At 54.1% G+C, this 20,022-nt stretch overlaps 1 protein-coding gene across 5 annotated transcripts in view; it reads left to right on the top strand.

Moving 5' to 3' along the window:
* RALY (RALY heterogeneous nuclear ribonucleoprotein) overlaps nucleotides 1-20,022 on the top strand; it is a 113,804-nt gene that overhangs the window by 79,828 nt on the left and 13,954 nt on the right. For all 5 annotated transcript variants that reach the window (XM_058851010.1, XM_058851009.1, XM_058851011.1 and 2 more), the window contains 2 exons: nucleotides 14,852-15,116; nucleotides 19,837-19,909. In XM_058851010.1, the coding sequence (XP_058706993.1) occupies nucleotides 14,861-15,116; nucleotides 19,837-19,909 (329 nt within the window). In that variant the 5' untranslated portion in view covers nucleotides 14,852-14,860. The remainder of the gene's footprint in view (nucleotides 1-14,851; nucleotides 15,117-19,836; nucleotides 19,910-20,022) is intronic.

Here is a 20,022-nt window from a genome sequence, read left to right on the forward strand (position 1 = left end):
GGTGTGGGCTGAGGGAAAGGCTGAAATCCCACTACAGTGAACACTAAATTCCACAAACCGATTTAAATTCCCCATTCAGGTTCTTCAGCTTCGGCTGATCAGCGAGCCAGGGCTGGGCCCCTGGTGTTTGTGTGGAGGAACAGGGGACACAGTTCACAGCAGCTCATTTGGCACTTGCAGATGAGCACTCACCAGGGGAAGAGAGTTTTTGGGTTGGATGCTCAGGGTTTATCCATGAGGGTCAGTCGCAGATTCCCTGGGGGTTCATCATCCATCACACTGGAACGAGCCCTGGGCATCTGAGAGCTGAGACTGAGCCTTCAGCACATGTGGGAAATGCTCTGGAGCAGAGTGGGGTCTGCACTCCTGGGGGTGCAAATAACAGAGCCAAACTCATCCAAGCAGGGCAGGAACTCAAGGTTATGAAAATGAAATCATTCTTCTTCTGCTGCTTTCCCAATGACTGCTACTGTTAAAATGAATAACTGTGGAGCAGCTGTGTCCAGACAGATCTGTTTCTGCTCACAGCTCTTTGTGACAGTCAAAGATGCCCTGCACAGTCAGGAAAGCAAACAGAGCTGGGAGTCACGCTGGCTTGGGTGAGCCCCAAGGGGTCTGTGCATCACTGGTGGAAGGCACAGTCCCAGGCAGCCAGGTTTGCTGATAAAAGGTTGCTTTTGACTGGGTTAAATAGGAGAAAATAGAATTTACAGGGTAAACTCCTGCCTGCCTCCATGTGAGGGTGAGTGAAGGATGATCAGCTTTTGGGGATGAGGATGCCAGGCACACCCAGGGTAGTCAAGGGCTGTTCTTTGTCATCTCTGCTGCTGTCACAGGCAGGGGTTGGGTGGTGGCCACTGCCAGATGCAAACCAGAGCTCCTGGCACTGGTCTGGTCCATTGTGGCAGCCCCACATCCCTGCTCTGCTGTGGCACCCCCAGGACCCCTCAGAGGGCTCTGGGAGAGGAAAGTCTGGAGAGAAGCTTGTCTCAAAGGTTTTAGTGGCAGCTTTTGTTGCCTGGAAAAGCAAGGTTATCCACAGTGCTCCCTCCACCAGGCCCAACAAAGGAAAGCCAAACAGGAAAATGTCCAGGGGCCGTTACCCCTCTCCCGGGGGAGGCTGAGTGTGATGAGGGCCAGATTGCCATTTGATGTGATCTAATTGATTTTATAAGCTGTTGTGTTAACAAGAAGCTCTCCAGTGTCCCCTGGCATCAGCCAGGCAGTTTGATACGTGATGTGTGCCCTTCCCCAGTGGCACTGGGAGAGGCTGGGGGGCTCCAGCTTCGTGTGGAACCCCCACAGTGGGGCTGGACCCTGGGAGAGGGTTAGAGAAAGGATCTGCAGAGACCTGGAGAGCTTCTGCCTTCCTGCCAGGACTGAGGGGCCAGCAGCCAGTTTGGGGCCTGGTATGAGTAGGACACTCCTGCCCCAGTGGGAGCAGGAGGAGAGCCTGCCTGGTGTGGGGGAGCTGCTCAGCATCCCGTGGGAAGGGCAGAGTTGAGCATCCAGTGTGGGTGAGGAGTTGTGGGGAGCCCACTGAGCCTGCCCTGCCCTGGCACGGAATTTTGGCGTTACCAGGATGATCTGTGGGGAGCCACCTCCATCCCAGAGCACAGCCAGAAAGGTCCTGACCCCCAGTACTGTGTACAACCCCAGCTGCTGTCCCAGCAAGCTCTCCACACTCCTCCTCATCTCACCAGGAGCAGCTTCCCTGGATGGGGGACACTGCCAGTGCTCCAACCTCAGCTCCTGCAGCCCTTCAGCCCCATCTCCTGCCTGGGACCTGCTCCAGCCACTCCCCACACTGGGCCCAGGGCTTGGCTAGCACTGATAAAGCCACATGTGCCTGCTCCCTGGGGCCGTGGCTGGAATGGTCCCAGCAGCTGTGAGGACATTTCTGTAGCTCTGTGTTTATGGATTCCGAGGGTCCCTGGTGATTGAAACAACTCCTCACACATAACAGATGAGGTGCTGGTGGAGGGGATTTGGCATTGCTTCACTTCCCTACAGCAAGAAGGGCTCATAAGTCACAGCTGACAATCTGCTGATGATTTTTAAACTTCATTTACAGAAAAGAATGACCATAATCAACAAAAAACAATGGGCTACTAATCTTGCTGTTTTATTCCAAGGGGGTCTGTGTCTTCAGCCCCTTCTGTGAGAGCTGAATGCTGTCCCCAGGAAGGGCTGGCAGGGAGTGAAGGGGTGAAAGCAGCATCAGCAGAGTCCCAGGAGCCCTCCAGCCCTGACCCATCACCCTGGCATGCATGACGGGCACGCTGATGCTGATGGAGCAGGAGAGCAGCAGATGATGTGCTTTGATCTCAGCTTTGGCCCAGAGCCCGCTGACGTGGGAGGGAAATCCCAGACCATCAGACCCCAAGGGGAGCACAGCACCCTCTGCAAAACCAGCTTTGGCTTTAGCCCTTGCATCCATGTACAGCTGGAGAGGCAAAGGCCAACAGATCAGGGGCAGGATTTGTTATTTTTCAGGAGGAAAAGGAATGGTTGCCACCACAGGCCTTGCTGTAGCTGTTCCCAGCCACTCTCCAGGTCTCCCAGTCCCACCTGAGATGTTTTCCCTGGAGAGAAGGTGCCTCCCCAATCTCTGTGGAGCCTCAGAGGTGGCATTTAGACAAGCAAACCTCAGCAAATCCAACCAAAAACGAGGCAGGAGCCACATCCCAGCCACTCCACAGAGATTTGTGTCTTAATTGTTCATGTCATTCTGCATATTGGAAGTGTCTGAAATAATTGTGAAAGGCAATCAGCTGGTAATTAACTCAGAGAGAAGAAAGGAGCGTGGCAAAACCCTCAGCTGGTGAAGGTTCTCAGTGGGACTCCCTGAAGTTCCTCATCCCATGGCTGACCCCATGTCTGCCACAAGCCCAGGCTGTGGGAGTTTGGTGTGAGTTCTGTGTGAGTTTGGTGGTGCCCCTGATGGGGAGTCCTTCAGCAGGTGGGAGGACAATCAGGTGTTTTGTCTGCAGGAGAGCATGGACTGGCCTTTTGAAGGCTCAGTCTGCTCTGGCTCCCTGGGACCCCTTTGTTCTGGCTGGTGACTGTCCTGCTGTTGGAGTTTGCCAAGTCTCCTGGTGGCTGGGGCTGTGCTAAAATCCCCAGGGACAGGAAATCTCTGATTTCTGCTCAGTTACTCAGGACGAGCCATCGCCCTCCTGGCTTGGCAGAGGAGACCTGGGGGATGAGCAGGACCAGTTTGGCTGGGAAGGGCAGGGCTGGAGTGCTGGAGCAGCACAGGGCAGGACCTCTGCTCAGGAGATAAGGGCAGTGGTTGGACTTGGATGATCTTGGAGGTCTTTTTCAACTCTAATGATTAAAGAGACTAAGGGAGCTCAAAAAGGGGATTCCATCAGTGAAGCTCCACCCCTGAGAGCTCCTCTTTGGGAGCTGGGTGTCCCTGGAGGGGGTTAAATTAAATTAATTGGCAGCACAAAATGGGGGCCTCCCTGGGGCCCTGATTCTCCCTCTAATTCAGCATTTCCCAGTGGAAAATGTCCTTCCCACAGGAACCTGGGAATGGGGAGCCTGGGAGAGCTCCTGGACATGGCCAGAGGGGTTTGTGGGAGGAGGAGAGCCCTGGGCTCATGGATGGGGGCAGGAGATACTGAAAGCAGCAGCAATTCCAGCTCATTGCCAGAGAAAAAACTTCCCAAAAACTTCCCAAAAACTTCCCTTGCTTTTCCCCATAAATAAATCAATCATTTGCTGTTAAAACAACAATTGGGCTGGTGGGGGGTGTTCATTAAGGAACATCAGAACCCCTGTGAGTGGGAGAGGGGGGATGGAAATATTGTGGTTTTCTGTTAGGCTGGGAATGATAAAGAATTAAAGAATAATTCTCAAGAAATTAGTCATTAATGAGCATCTTGGTAACACACTAATGAGCTAGCTTCAGCTGCCTGTAAAAAAGGCCTTTAATTAGATTAGTGCATGTAGCATTGTCCAGTGCCTGGTAGGTAATCATCAGGTTTTGCACTGGTGGGATTACAGATGACATTCTCTTTAATTGCTGTTTCCTTTTTCTTCCTCTTTATTTTTTTTTCTTTTGAAGATTCTTTCCTCCAAAGAATTTTGTTTCTGTTCTCAAGCAGAGCCTAAATGTTGTCCATGGAATTCTGCATCTGAAAGGACTGCCAGACTGGGCTTATCTGATTCAATTGACCTTTAAAATTTATTTTGCTGCTGTCAAAAAGAATGTTGGTCTGTTCATGAGAGATTTCTGAGATGATTGGAGGCAGAGGCTCCTGAAAACTTCACTTGTTGCATATTCTGCAATCAAAGGATGCTCCTATTTGGGGAGGGAAAGCTTCTAGGAGAAAAGTGCCTTAATTTAAAATACATTTTCATGGAGAAAATCCTTTCGAAGACAAAACTTCAGCCTTGCCAAGAGATGGGGATGGTGGCTGCCCCATCCCTGGGGATATTCAAGGCCAGGTTGGACTTGGAGCAGCCTGGGATAGTGGAAGGTGTCCCTGCCCATGGCAGGGGATGGAACAAGTCCATTTTTAAAGGTCCCTTCCAGCCCAAACTATTCCATGATTCTTTGGGGTGAAGCACTGTGTCCAAAGGGGATGCAGATGAGCAGCTTTGGGGTGATCCCTCCTGTGTGCAGTGAGTTGTGCAGCATTTGGGGGAGCCCCAGATGTGTGGAGACAAGGCAGGGTGAGGAGCAGAGGCTGCTTGGACAGCTCTCACTGTCCAGCTCTAGCTCCTCCTTTATCACACTTATTAGGAAGGATTTATTGCTCTAATGAATAGATTTTTAAGCTTCTGCAGGCATAAATAATGTATAGGACAGATGGTAACGAGCCACAGCTATAAACTGAGTGCTGACCTGATGGACTTTGTGACTATTGCACCTTTAACAGCTGATTAAATACTTATTTAAACAGCTATTGATTATTTATGGCTGCCTTATGGAGGATTTCAGAAATTTAAACCTGAGCCAGCTTTTCAAAGGATTGGCAGGATTTTGGCAGTTTGAAATGACTTGTTTTAATTAAAAATTCAAAAAGGAGGCTCTTTGCACAGGAGGCTCTTTGCACAGCGGGGTGGAGAGCTGAAGGAAGGCTGGGGTGAGCCAGTCCTGTCCCTGCATCAGCCAGGAGTGAATCCCAGATTTGTGGGGATATCACTGCAAAGGAGAGGGGTGAAAGGAGCTCCTGCCCTTGGCACAGAGGCAGCAGCACAGGTGACATCGGCCCAGGTGAGGCTGTGCTGGAGCAGCTCCAGCCCAGGATGCTCCCAGTGCGGATGTCCCCTGCATCAGCCGGGATGGGGGGCTGGAGCCACCCCTCCTGCAGAGCCACATCTGCTGTGGGGACAGCCTGGGCTGTTGCTGTGTCCCCATGAGCCCACACCCGGCTCTTTGCTCTCCCCGGGTGGTTTCAGACCGAGTTTGGGCCGGTGCAGCCTCGCCCTGAGCGTGGGGAAGGGGAGCAGGGTGGGGAGCAGCTCCCCCATCTCCCACCCCATAACCTGAGTGCAGCAGGCAGTGGGGTCAGGTTATAAACAGGGCTGGGAGCTCCCTGGGGGTGTCCAGGTGCTTCCAGGGAATGTCTGGGTGCTCTGCCACGACCTGGGGGTCTCAGCCTCTGTCCCTGGGGCTGTCCCCAGCCTGAGCAGTGGCAGCTGAGCCTGCAGCTCAGGTGTGAACACAGCGTTTCATTCTTCCAGGGCAAACACGGGCTGCCTGAGCCTGAGGCTGCCTGCTCGGGAGGGAACCTGTCCTCCTGGCATTCCCAGGAGGTGCCTGGGGCTCACTGGGGATGCACAGGAGCTGCATTGGTGCCTTCTGCTCCAGCCACACAGCCCTGATGGGGTGGGCTGGCCATGGAGAGGGGGTAGGGGACAGCCAGGGGTCCCCAGCAGGGACACCCTTGGTGCACCTGCACAGCACCAGGAGGTTGGGGACTGCCACTGACAGAGCCTGAGCCTGGACAGGCGGGATGCTGAGGCCTCAGGTAGTGCCACAGGAGGTTTATCTTGGATGTTGGGAAAAATTTCCTCATGGGAAGGGTTGTCAAGCACTGGGACAGGCTGCCCAGGACAGGGGTAGAGTCACCATCCCTGGAAGTGATCAAAAAACCTGTGGCTGTGGCACTTGGGGGTTTGGTTTAGGTGGTGCTGGTCCTGGTGGCAGTGCTGGGTGCATGCTTGGAGCTGACAATCTCAGAGGTCTTTTCCAGCCTTACTGATTCCATGATGTGCAGGGTGGAGCCCTGGGAGGTGCTGGGAGATGTTCACAGGCCCTGTAGAAGGAGCCACGTGTCCGGTGGGAGAGGGGACAGCCCCAAATGGCACTCGAGGGACCCAAATCCTGCCTGCAGGGATCTTCCCTTCCTGGGATCTGCACTTGCAGGGAGAACCAGCTTTGCAAAGGGACCCCACAGCTTCACAGTCTGGCTCCTGCTGAGCTCATCCCCAGCTTTCACAGCTCTCAGCACAGCAGTATTCCCCCAAGAGACAGCCCTGGGCCTGCAGAAGCAGTCTAATAATTGTGGCACCTTTGTCTACCCCCTTTTTTAATAACTTCCCAGTCCTTTAACACTCACGTTTGGGAGGATTGAAGCTGTTTTCCCCCGAAAACCCAAGCACTGGTTTCCTCTCAGTGTATTCTGTTTATTGGAGCCCACAGCAGTGAGCAGGATCTTCCTGCTGACTGTGGGGAGGGCTGAGCCTCCAGGTTTGTGTGCAGGGCTTGCTGGGGACTCAGGAGTTATTGAAAAGAGTGCAGGGTTTGTGTTGGTTATTAAACCAACGCTTCTGAGCTCGGCTCTGGTGTCTGGGGACTCGCTAGGAAATTACTCAGGGCTCTCCAGGGAGGAATGACTGGCACTGGAGGTGGCAGGGACTGCACTTCCAGGGCTTGTGGGGCTCTGTGCTGCCGATGGAGCTGGGCAGGGCAGTTCCCTGTCTCACAGCTGGCTGAGTTTCTTTTCAAAAGTCTTTTTTTTCAGCTTAAAGGAAAACAAACAGGAGCAGGGTGCCCTGAGCTGTGGCTGCCCCTGGGTCCCTGGAAGTGTCCCAGGCCAGGCTGGATGGGGCTTGGAGCAGCCTGGGACAGTGGAAGGTGTCCCTGCCATGGCAGGGGGTGGAACAGGATGATTTTTAAAGTCCCTTCCAACCAATTCTGTGATCCTGTGATTCTCCTAAACCGCTCAGAGCCAAAGAGAGACTTGATGGCTGCCCAAAGTGAGATCCTCCCTGTGGGACAGCTGTGCCAGTTTGTTTGTGCTAGGGAATGTTGACTGCCCAGGCCTTCCCTAACACTCATCTTTCTTTCTGGCTGCTTGCAAGGAAGTGCAAATCACTCCCGTGGTGGATTTTTGTCTCCAGTGTAATGCTGCTGATTTAGCCTCTAAGTTCATAGAAACAGAATGGTTTGATGTGGAAGGGACCTTAAAGCTCATCCCATTCCCACCCCCTGCCAAGGACAGGGACACCTTCCACTATCCCAGGGCCCATCCAGCCTGGCCTTGGACACTTCCAGGGATCCAGGGGCAGCCACAGCTGCTCTGGGCACCCTGTGCCAGGCTCTACCACCCTCAGAGGGAACAATTCCTTCCTAATATCCAACCAGAACTGACCCTCTTTCAGTTTAAAACCATTCCCCTGTGTCCTGTCACAACAGACCCTACTCAGAGTTTTAGTCCCATCAAGTTCCAAAAATTTTCTGTGCTGCTCCCTTGCAAGTGGCAAGAAAGATGTTTGTATGGAAGAGGTTTGGGATGAAAGCGAGGTCAGGGCTGGGGTTTGCCCTGCACAGGAGCATCTGAGATGGTTAAAAAGTCTTGAACAAGGTGCACCCCACTCACATTGGCTCCAGCGTGACGATCCAGGCTGGATCATCCATCCATGCTGCCAAGACACAGGTTGCTGGTGCTTCTTCCAATACCCCTGATGCCAAATTAGCCTCAAACCTGGCAGGGACCAGGTTTGTCCCTCTGTCCCCGTGCTGGAGGTGCCTGCAGCATGTCTGCATTTGTCAAACCTCCAAGCTGGAAAGACGTGTGACTGGTGTTCAGGGTGGAGATGTGGGCAGGATAGGAAAGCACATCTCCCCTCCCGAGAGCAAATGTGATGAGAGGGGGGAGAAGAGCCTGGCTGCTGCCTCACACCGACACAAAGAGCTCCTGCAGGAGACAGGGGGGCCTGGCTTTGCTTTTTGCTTTCCCTTCTCCTGCCGTGACAGTTCGTCACTCACCCGGGCCCCTGGGGTTTGCAGCCACCTGGCTCTCAATTAATGGGCTAATCTGGGAAAGAAGGCACTGAGAGCAGGGAATCAGCACACCAGTGCCAGCCTTGGGCTCTTCCTGGGTGGAATAGCAGGATTTTTGAGGGATTCCTGCATGTTGGTAGCAGCAGGGACAGTGTGTGACACTGCTGGCAGGTGTGCTGTCACAGGAAGAGAGAAGCAGAGGCAGGGAGAGGAGTTTTTTGGCATCCATCCCCCTCCCAGCATGGCACAGGGGCCTGTCCTGGGGTGTGGGAGCTCACTGGGACCCTGCAGTGGTCCTCAGCAGCCCTTAGAAATGACATGGGGGGTCCCCTTGAATTACTGGGCTGCAGAGCTCAGTTAATCCCTGTTGTATTTACCTGCTAGTGGCACACAGGTCAGGCCCAGAGGGATGCACCCCTGGAGAGTCTTGGGTAAAACCCAGGCTCCAGGGGTGTGTGCAGGGTCAGGTTGCAGGGATGGTGTTCAGAGGGTGCTGGACAGCCCAGCCTGGGTGCAGATGGACATCCCCAGATGTTCTGGGGTCACTGCTGTCCCCTGGGGACAGAGGAGATGGCACAGACAGGAGGGAGGGAAGGAAAGAAGCAAGCAAGGAAAGGGGGAAGGGAGTAAGTTTGGATTGGATATTGGGAAGAAATTCATCCCTGTGAGGGTGGGCAGGCCCTGGCACAGGGTGCCCAGAGCAGCTGTGGCTGCCCCTGGATCCCTGGCAGTGCTCAAGGCCAGGCTGGATGGGGCTTGGAGCAGCCTGGGACAGTGGAAGGTGTCCCTGCCCATGGCAAGGGGTGGAATGGGATGGGCTCTAAGGTCCCTTCCACCTCAATGATTCTAGGAAGGGAAGAAGGAAGGAAGGAAGTATGGAAGGAGAAATCTTAGTCCTGGCAATCTCATCCTTAAGTGTCCTTGTGTTTTTGGGGGCATTTGGGACTGGGAGTGCCATTGCAATATCCCTGGAGGCTTTGGTGAGGCTGGGGGCACACACACCTCCACCCCAGACCTCTCCTGTGTGGACATCAGTTTCCCTTGCAGAAAACAGGGGTAATCCTAATACTCTGTCCTTGGTGTTCCCTGGGCTCCTGGAGGTGAAGAACCCCTTTACACATTCATTTACTCATGTCCAAGTGTTATTCCTGTTGTCTTTTCTCCTTTCCAACTCTAGTCCATCTTGTGGCAGCTGTGGGATGGAGGTTGAAAGGTGAAATCAGAGCTGTGGAAATGCACCTGCTGATGCCAGCAATGGTTATTGGAATATCCTGGAATTACCAGGAATGCATGTGTGTGCTGTGTGGGTGTTTCTGACCAGGCTCATCCCCAAGTTTCTCTGCTCTGACTCTGCTGGATGTTCCCTGGTGTATCCAAGTGATGGTGGCTGAAGAGGCCTCTGTTCTCCCCAGCTGTGGAGCTGTTTCCCAGCTGATGGATTTCACCTGGACACACATTCCCTGCTGGAATCCAGGGAGGGGGAGTATGAAACACTAACAGCCATGGTTAAAATGCCCTTTTCCAGTTGTTACAGTGAGGAGGCCAGTAAGTGGTGCCAAGTGGCTGCTGTGTTTAAGAGGAAATCCCAAATGAGAGGGACAGAGGAGAAGGGGAGGCTGATTTCTGCAGGGAATGCCTGGCTCGTGTGTGGCAGCAGCAGAGCTGCTCACAGAGCTCACACGCAGTGCCCAGGGGCTTGGGAGCCACCAGTGATGGGGCCCAAACCCTCTGAGCATTCCCCAGCCTTGGCTTTCCCTTCTCCCTGCTGCCAGATCCCTGCTGCCTGCCCAGGCAGGGCCAGCAGAGCGTGGGCAGATGGCCCTGGAGAGCTCCCATCTGCAGACACCGGGGTCCCACTGCCTCTCTCCCCAGCAGCGTGGCCATCACCTTGCCTGACCTTGGCTTGGCCATCTGCTGGCCCTGTCCCATCTCCCATCAGCCCAGGCACGTCCCTGCACAGACCTGCTGTGTCCTGAGGTGGCCCTGGAGCCACTGGGAGCCCCAAGGGATGAGCTCCCTGCTCACTGTCCCTGCAGTGGGGCTGTGTCTCCTGTAGGTAAGGCTTTACAAAGCCCTTCCACAGACCCCTGTGTTGCTCATCCCATGCCCAGCTTGATGGGATTGTTGGGACCCAGGGGAGGACACAGCACAGGGAACAAGCACAGCAGGTGCTGGTCCAGCTGCAGGAAGCATGGGGAAGGTCACAGGAGCCAGACAAGGAGGGTGCAAGGTGGGGATGGGCAGCAGGGACCCAGGAGAGGCACAGATTCCCCTTCTTCAACCCCCCCCAACTCCATGGCAGCCAAAATCTTCATCTTGGGAGATGCTTTGGGAGATTTCCTTCTCCCAGTGAAGATCCTGCCCACACCTCAGCTTCATCCAGATCTTTTTTTTACTAGCAAACCCACATGGGGAAGGGTCCATTGACAGCTGCAGAGCTGGCTCACGAGGCACCTGCTGAGAGCCCATGGAATGGGGAGGAAACCACAGTTTTATATCCCCACCCTCCCCACATCCCACCTGAATCCTGCAGCCAGCCTGTTCCAGCCCAGAGAAGCTTAACCCACATCCCTCCTACACAGGCTTAAGGAGCTCAGCCCCTGATGTAATTGGGGTTTGCAGCTGCAAACAGCTGGGCAGAGCTTCAGGCTCAAGTAAATAATACCTGACTGGGCTGATTAGTCCTTGGGGAGGCTTTGGGCTTTGCCTGATTTGGGAATGGGGGGTAGCAGCAGTGAAACTCTTCAGTGCTGGGGTGTGAAAGCAGAGCCAGGGGTGTGTTTGATGTGAGTGCTGGGTCAGATTTTGATGAAGAGAACCTTCCTCAGCACTGCCTGCAGCAGGGCCAGGACTGCAAATGGTGTGGCCAAATTTGACCAAGCTATTTTTTTTATTGTGGCATAGTGGTTGGTGTCTGCCTTAACTTGAGGAAGGCTTTGGATATCCTGCAACATCCTGGAATCCAGGTGGGACACAGGCCCCAGGGCAGTGCAAGCTGGATGGGGGCTCCAGGCATGGGGAGAAGGGCTCACACTCTGCCCAGGGACCAGGGGAGTTTCTCTTGAGGTCTGGGGGAAAGAAGGGCCATGGGTGGGTAGAAAATTGGTTGGAGACTTACCCAGACTCCACTAGATGGGGATGGAAAAGTGGGAGTGCATCCTGTAGAGGGGGAAGCAGCTTAAAGGGACCAAGGATGTCCCTGTGGCATGGCCTGGGGTGGGGGAGAGAGCTGCCAGGGCAGGCTGGCTCTGAAACAAGAAAATATGAGCTTCAGGAGCTGGAGACTCCAGGAGAACCAGATGTGACATTGCTGAATCCCCAGGGAAGGGAGTTCACAGCAGGACTGATGTGTCCTCAGGGCAGCAAGGCCACCCAGGGCCACCTGGCTGCAGACACCCCACAAGTGTGCAGGCTCTCTGAAGGTCCTGCACTGCCTCAGCCACTCCCAGCATGTTGAGGATGGAGATGGAATTTGGAATTGGAATTGGAATTGGATGGAGAAGGAATGAGCACTGGCCACATTCAGGAGGAGATTCCCTGGGCACTGGCCACCCTGGAGCCCAGCCTACACCTGGGCTTGGTGCAGCTACTCAGGATTTCTAAGAAATGAGTCCTTGAGGGTTAAGCTGGGTACCCAGAGTGACCAAAGAGCTGGAAACAGCCTCCATTTCTCCCCATCTGCACCGGTTTCCTTCAGGAACCTCTTCCAGATGGCATTGGGAAAAAAAAGTTCAAATAGAGAAATTAAACAAGGGCTGATATGGGGGTAGAAGTTGGAGCATCACTTGCCAAAGGTTGAGAATTTAATTCACTTGGATTCCTTTAAAAGTCGTGTCCTTTGGCTATTTTTCCCAGTGTTTTTAGGAAAACTCTGCCTGCCAGGAATTTGTTTTAAAGTAATAAAACAAAAGTCTCTGGCTCTTTTAATCTGTTAGCGTGAAAGGGAAAATACAATGAGCCAGACTCAGACAAAGTCTAACTTTCTTTTTTTTTTTTATGATTGGATTTAGCAGGAAGATTATTTCCAGCCTCAGTGGCAGGTTAATGGAGTCACAGGGGTTGGAGCCAGAGGGGATTTATTGTGGAGCCACATCCTGACAGAGAGGCTCAGACTTGCCAGGTGTCTCCAGTGCTCTGTGTGGTCTGGCTGTAAATGGTGAAAGGGATGGAGTGTCCAGCCCTTTGTGCTCCCAGGTGGAAGGTGGAGGTGTGTCCCTGGCAGCTGGGCACAGAGCCCACTGGGGGATTGTTCCAGCATCCTCTGGCTCCTGGGTCAGGCTGCAAACACCCTCTGCCTGTGGGATGGGGCAGTCTCCTCCCGTGTCCCTGTCCTGGAATATCAGCCCCTGGGATTTGGAGCAGTGCTGGTGAGCCCTGACACCAATGGGCAGAGTGGGGCTGTGGCAGGAGCAGATCCCGGGGCACTGGGAGGGAAAACATCCCTGAGGAGCCAAAACAGAGGTGTGATGATGTTCTCCCCTCTAACAGAGGAGAGAGAAGTAACCAGAGATTTTGTGTCCTGTGGGGAATCTTGTGCAGGAAGGGAGAAGCGGGACTGGGGTTTTGGAAAGTCTTGGATGCAACCCCAAAATATTGTGGCTTTTTGCCAGGCTCAGCCTGTAGGAAAGGGAACTGTGTGGCTGAGGGCTCAGCAAAGCTGGAACATCCCCCAGGGCCCTGTCAGTGCCTCGGGCAGGCTGGGCTGGGGGCAGCAGAGCCTGCCAGGGCTTGGGGACCAGGGGGACAGGGTCCACAGGGGCTGCAGCAGTGCAGGCAGGCAGCTGCCACCATCCCCTGTTGCTGCTGGACACAAAATGAGTCACACACACACACCTCAAGGGGTGGTGAAGGAAGGAGAGAACTTTATTTCTTCTCCCAGAATTTATAGATTTCTGACCACAGCCAGGGATTGGATGGTCAGGATAACACCTTCCCAAGCTCACTGGCTGTGAGAGATGTCCATCACAAGACGAGTATCAGAAAGAATGTACAAATATCTACATATACAGTTACTGTCCTGGGAAAGTCTTTAGAAACTACGTCAACAAGATCGAAAAACGGAGTTTTTTGGGCAACACTCCACCTCGGACCAGGCTCTTCAGACTTGGGCTTGGAGCCCAGAGAGCACCCCAAGACCAGGGCAGGTGCTGGGTGTTGTAGTCTAGGGCATTGCGCTGCGGAAGAATTCGGGATGTAACGGAAGCTGCTAGACCCCCTCTCTGTTAGGATAGCAAAACCTGCAATTAGCCAATAGCACTTAGGTGTGACGTATGTAGATGGGAGTAACACAATGACCCTAGGTTATAAATTGTCAAATTCCCCTGCAATAAACGCCATTGCTTCGCCATCCATCATATTGATGTCTTGTGGGTAGATTGGCCAGGGTGGCCCGGGAGAGAGGCCACGGGCTGGCTCCTGGACTAGGGTGTTTGCCTTGCTTGGAAAACCCACAGCTGGGGACCACCAGGCAGGGGACAGCAGGCCCTGTGGTAGCAGTGCAGCCCCTGTGCCAGGCTTGGGGAGCTCCAGAAGCTGTGCACACCCTGGTGCTGTTGCCCTCGGGAATGGGAACGCCTGTGGTTGCTGCTGGAAGGGGCTGGGGAAGGGCAGCACCTCAATGTACATCACAAAACACCTGGCACAGCTCCCAGGTAAATCCCACTCCCTGTGTGCAGCACAGCACGGATCCCAAAGCATCCCTCGGGCTGGAAGGTGGAAATCAAGCTGATCTCTCTGGACAGCTGAGGGTTTTGCTGCAGTTTGAGCAGACAGGCCACGCTGCCTTGGATTTCAGGCAACTTCCAGCCTTTCTCTCGTGCTCAGAAGGCAAACCTGTTCCCAGGGGATGCCCACGAGGTACCTGAGGCACGAAGGAGGATTGGGAAGGGGCTTGGAGTGGCTCCCAGCTGATGTGATGGTGATTTCTGAGCTAACAGTGACACCTCCTGTTGGCACAAAATCCAGCCCAAAACCCGGCGTGCAGGCAGTGCAGCGCAGGTGCCAGCAGGAGCACATGGGCTGATCACTGCTTAAATCTCTTCATTTATATCCAAAAATCCCAAGTCCCCTTCCAAGTGCAAGTGTGGCCCCACAGGGACAAACCCATCCCTGTGAACAGCGAGGGCTGGGCTGGGTTGGGAGGTGCTGGCAGGGGAAAGCCTGGAACAGCGAGCATGAGCCAAGGTGCTGGATGCAGACTGCTTCAGAAAGAGTTCTTGGAATTGTGTTTTAGCATAGAGAGGTAAAAGCTTTGGTAGGACAGCATCAAAGCTTTCACTTAGATATGAAATGGATTTAAATCTTGGTTTCTCCTCTAAAAGCAACCTTAGAATACCCAGAGGTGGAAGGGACCCACAAGTCCCATTAAAGTTCAGCTCCTGGCCCTGCACAGAACCAACCAGGTTCACCCTGATCAATTAATTTCCAGCAAGAATTTAGGATGGACTGTGCCAGTGCTCTCCCAGCACCCAGGGGCTCCCAGAGACGGGATCTGTCCCACTGTGACCTGTTGAGATTGAGGAGCTGCTTCCTCCACTGATTAATCCCCCACCCGTTTTCCTGTGAATCCCTTTGCACACCCCCCTGACTCCCCACCTGTCCTCGCAGGCCTCCAAGATGTCCTTGAAGGTGCAGACCAGCAACATCACCAACAAGAATGACCCCAAGTCCATCAACTCGCGGGTGTTCATCGGCAACCTCAACACGGCGCTGGTGAAGAAGTCGGATGTGGAGACCATCTTCTCCAAGTACGGGCGCGTGGTCGGCTGCTCCGTGCACAAGGGCTACGCCTTCGTGCAGTACTCCAACGAGAGGCACGCGCGCGCCGCCGTGCTGGGCGAGAACGGCCGCGTGCTGGCCGGACAGACCCTGGGTGAGTCCCCAGCCCACTCCCCCTGCCTTTTCCCCCATTTGGGAATGAAACCCGAGAGCGTTTTGGTCAGGAGGTAATGTAAAAGTGGGTTGGTTTTTATTTTATTTTATTTTATTTTATTTTATTTTATTTTATTTTATTTTATTTTATTTTATTTTATTTTATTTTATGTTTATTTTATTTCAGGGGGCAGTTAAGGAAAGACGGCCACAAAAGTCCATTCCCTCCTGCCAGGAGTGAGGATATTTTTCTAGGTTTAGGAAATTAGCGTAATTGATAAAAAGCAGCAATTAGGAGCACAAGTGGTGATGCAATTCCCCGCCCCAGGTCAAGCCCCTTCTCTGGAGCCCCCCTTCAGCACTGGTTGTACTTTGTCTACAAAAATGTATCTTGAAGAGTTGTTTTTAAGTTTGGTACCCAGGAAGAACCAAGATAACACAGGGGTCTTGTATCCCCCAGGGCTTGGAGCTCTGGAATTTGTTTTGGTTTTCAGCCTAGGGAAAGGCTGTGGAAAATTACTGGGAAAACTGGCCATTGATAGGATAGGCTACAGATAAATGTGCAAACAATACAGAGAACATAGAAAAGAGCAAAAAAGGCAAAACCCAAACAGCATCAGTTCCATAGGGGATGGTGAAGGGGTGGCCACTCCTGGGTCACACTGGGATGTTGGATCTGCAGAGCAGGTCAGGGATGCCCCAGAGTGATGAGGCAGGGTCAGCAGGATCCATGGCCAGGCACAGAGCTGGAGATCAGCATTCCCACAGCACCCCCAGGCAGGGCCTAAATGCTCCCAGCTCCTGTGTAGGATGGGATCAGAGGCACCACGTGTGACATTGTGGCCCAAAACCTCAGCTCTGGGCTGTGATTGTAGGAGCCAAACAGCAAAACCACAGTTCTGGATCGTCCCATGGCCTTGTCCTGGAACTGCTGGGGAAGAACAAGGGTGGGGAAGGACATTGCCTGGTATCACAGACATGGATAGGATAAGGGGGAATGGCATTAAACAGAGGGCAGGGATGGATGGGATATTGGGAGGGAATTCCTCCCTGGGAGGGTGGGCAGGCCCTGGCACAGGGTGTCCAGAGCAGCTGGGGCTGCCCCTGGATCCCTGGAAGTGCCCAAGGCCAGGCTGGACGGGGCTTGGAGCAGCCTGGGACAGTGGAAGGTGTCCCTGTCATGGCAGGGGGTGGAACTGGATGATCTTTAAGGTCTTTTCCAACCCAACCCATCCTGTGATTCAGTGATTCCCTTCCAGGACCAGGCCCTGCCCTCAGCCTGTCAGGAGAGCTGATCTCCAGAGCAGCTCAGCCTAACTTCAGCCAGCAGATGCTGAATGAGAGAACTTCCCCCCACCTCTGCACTGCTGTGGGATGAGAACTAACAAGCAAATCCCCTCAGCTGCATCTTTGCTTTCTCAGATTGCTCTGAAGTGTCATATTCTGAGGTGGTCTTGTCACCAGCTCCAAGTGAGAATTGGAACTGGGGAGAGGATTTTTAATGAAAAATGGTGATTTCCAAGCCTGCTGTGGGCAGTGGGCACCCAGGAAAGCAATTTGCAGCCCATTCCCACCCTGCTGCTGGCACAGCAGCCTGACATAAGGAATTGTGCTGGGGCCATGCTGCTTCCTCTGAGGTTTATGCAGGTACCAGAAACTTCTGCTCACTTCTCTCGAGCTCCAGAGAGCGGAGCTGCAGACCTGGCAGAGCTCAGGGTGCCAGGAATGCTTCCAGCCCAGGTGTTGCCCACATGTGCAGCCTGAGATAGGACGGAGGGGGCCCTGGGGAACCCTTGTGATGCTCCAGACAGATAGAGGAGATATGGCAAGAGGCAGGGAGCACCTGCTCACTTAGCTGAAGAGAGAGATGTTTGCTGTGAGAAAAACCTCCTCTCAGAAAACCCCTGAAACCTCTCATCTCTGATGAGAGGAATTCCAAAAAGGCCTGGAATTCCAAAAGAGGGCAGAAGGGCTGTGTGGTAGCTGAGTGTCCTGTACATGTCCTGGACAAGATGCAAACTCCGTTGCCTTTGATCTGCCTGCCCCTCATGGGCCAGTCTGAGCACAGGAGAGCTGCTCAGGCTTCCCCTTGCTGCTCCTGGCAGTGAGCAGCAGGGTGCAGGAGAAGCCAGCACAGAGGAGCTGTGCTGAGACAAGGCTGGAAGCTTTCCTCTAAATAGAGGAGGGATGGCCATGTGGGAATGTGGAGAGGGAGGACAGGCTGGGACTGCCAGGGGACACTGCAGACACCCTGCTGAAGGGACTGTCCCTGCAGGTCCTGGCAGCCTCTGCAGTGCCTTCTGCAGCCACCCCAGGCACTGCAGGAGGCTGCTGCCCTGGGGAGGCACTGGAAGCTGGATCCACACCATCCCCTGCCCCTGGACAAAGCACAAGCTCCCCACTGAGCATGGAACAGGTGCCTGGGTATGAGCAGGAGGGATCAGTACTGCCTTGGGGTGGGCAGATGGAGCCAGTGATGCAGAGGAGGGAGCCAGAATGGGAATGAGATGTAAAATCTGTCCAGGCTGATGTTCCTGCTGAGCTCTTGTTTCTCCTTTTTCACTCTCAAGGGAATCCTGTAGGATCTGACTGCCCCTCACCACCAGAGCTGAGAGTATGAATTCCCTGCTGCTGTCAGGTGCCAGTGAGGGCTCCACAGGGCTCTCTGTAGCAGTGGGGACCAGCAAATGGAGCTAATTGTTGTCCTTCTCCCCTCCTGGGCTCCCAGTGCCTCTCCCTTGGAGGGTGCTGCCCAGCCTGGTGCTGTCAGGGGCTCTCCAGGAGCAGTGAGTGGCCAGATGCACCCTGGCAGCAGAAAGGGCTCTCAGCCAGGGAGCTGCAGCTGGGCAGGGCTGTGTCCTGGGCTGCAGCGAGGCAGGATTGCTCCCTCTGTTCCCCTGCAGTGCCAGCAGCCTTGGTGGCTCAGCAGGCTCCGAGAGGTGACCCTGTGTGAAATGTTCCTGCTGGCAGCAGCTGGCCCTGGAGCCATGTGCAGCCCTCTCAGCATCCAGGCTCAACCTTTCCCTGCAGCTGGGAGCTGTCCTGTGCCCTCTCAGTATCCAGGCTCAACCTTTCCCTGCAGCTGGGAGCTGTCCTGTGCCCTCTCAGCATCCAGGCTCAACCTTTCCCTGCAGCTGGGAATGGTGGGGTGGAGGAAGGCAGCAAGGGAAGCACGGGCTCTGGTGGGAATGTGCCTCCACTGTGCCATGGCTCAGCCAACCACACCACACCACATTTGTTGTTCAGGCTCAGAAAGAGGCCAGGCTCCAGCTTCAGCAGGGATAAGGTCTCTTGACAGACCCTAAAAAGCAGCCAAGGAATTGGACAGCAAGGCCCTGAGCAGTGGGAACATGTCCATGCTCCTCCAGAGCCATGTGCAGCCTGTGCTCCTCCTGCTCAGCTCATCCCAGCAGTGCTGCAGCCTTCCTGTGCTCCTGAAGATGATTTTCCTGGTTAATACCTAAGTCAGCAGGATGTTCCTTTGGCTCACTTTGTAGGCTTTTTATTTTGATGGCGTGTAGACCCACCTGTCCACATTTCCTCATAAAATCCCTTCATAAACCATGAAAAAAATATAAGTTTTAAATGATCTGATGTGCTAAAAGGTTGGCTGGATGTCCCCTAAGGTGCAGATAGCCGAAAGCAAGGCATCATTGAAGAAATTCCTCCCTGGGACGGTGCTGAGGCTCTGGCACAGGGTGCCCAGAGCAGCTGGGGCTGCCCCTGGATCCCTGGGAGTGCCCCAGGCTGGGTTGGATGGGGCTGGGACCACCCTGGGACAGTGGAAGGTGTCCCTGCCATGGCAGGGGTGGAATGGGATGTGCTTTCAGGGAAGATTTCTTCCAACCCAAACTCTCACCACCTCTCTGATCCATCCCAATGCTCCAGTGGGGTGTCATGGAGCTGCCCTGAAGACCAGTCTGTTCAGTAGGTGACCCAGCTGTGATGCAGAGTCTCCTGAACTCACACCAGCTGATGAAGAGTGTTCTTAACCAACCCCATGGACTCAGCAGCTGTTCTTCCACTCCCTCCTTCCACTGCTTGCATGTTTGAAACATGAGGGGGTTTTTACATAAATACTCCTTTCTCTTTATTCCTGCTGTGTCTGAGGGCCATGGTTTTGTGGTGGGCTTGGCAGTGCTGGTCCACATGAGGAAATCCTGTCCTGCTCAGCACAGATCTGCCATGCCCAGAGGTCTGACACCTCTTCATACACATAGGAAGAACCAACAGGGCTTAGGGCTGGTTGGAGAAGGCAGCAGGGCATTTGCCACCGCTCACCTCTCTGAGTTCTGGCTCCACACCCCATGTTGGATTGCCTGGCCCAGCATTCCTTGTTATTCCCCAAGGATCCAGGGCTGGATGCTCAGCAGTCAGCACCATGCAGCAGGTTTGGATTTTGCCTTATCACACCAAAATCTCCCAAGAAAGCTGTCCTGGATTTGTGTGTGTGGAGTGGACCATGTGCAGGGTGCTGACAGCTCAGGGAATAGCGAGTGGCTCTGGGAAGGAAAAGGAAGAGGTTTGCCAAGTGCAAGGGTTTATTCACCTTCCTGTGGAGCCCCCAGATGTGCCAGAAGCAGGTGGGCTTGGCTGGGGGGTGTGGGGGAGCTCCTTTCTCCCTGGCAGGGCTGTGTGCATCCGCCCCAGCTCCGTGCCCAGGTTCAGGTGGGGGTGGTCAGGGACGGGCAGTGTCACAGCTGCGTGTCCCTTCCTTGCAGACATCAACATGGCCGGGGAGCCCAAACCCAACAGACCCAAAGGGCTGAAGAGAGCAGCTTCTGCCTTGTACAGGTAGGTGTTGACCACAGTGGGTGAGGTCTCTGGGCTGGTGTTTGCCCTCCAGCACCCCCCTGAGCTCCTGCTGCCTGCCCCCAGCAGCCTGGGCACTGCTGCTGAGCTTCTCC

This window comes from Poecile atricapillus, chromosome 15 (genome assembly GCF_030490865.1).
Source record: "Poecile atricapillus isolate bPoeAtr1 chromosome 15, bPoeAtr1.hap1, whole genome shotgun sequence".
NCBI classification, from domain to species: domain Eukaryota; kingdom Metazoa; phylum Chordata; class Aves; order Passeriformes; family Paridae; genus Poecile; species Poecile atricapillus.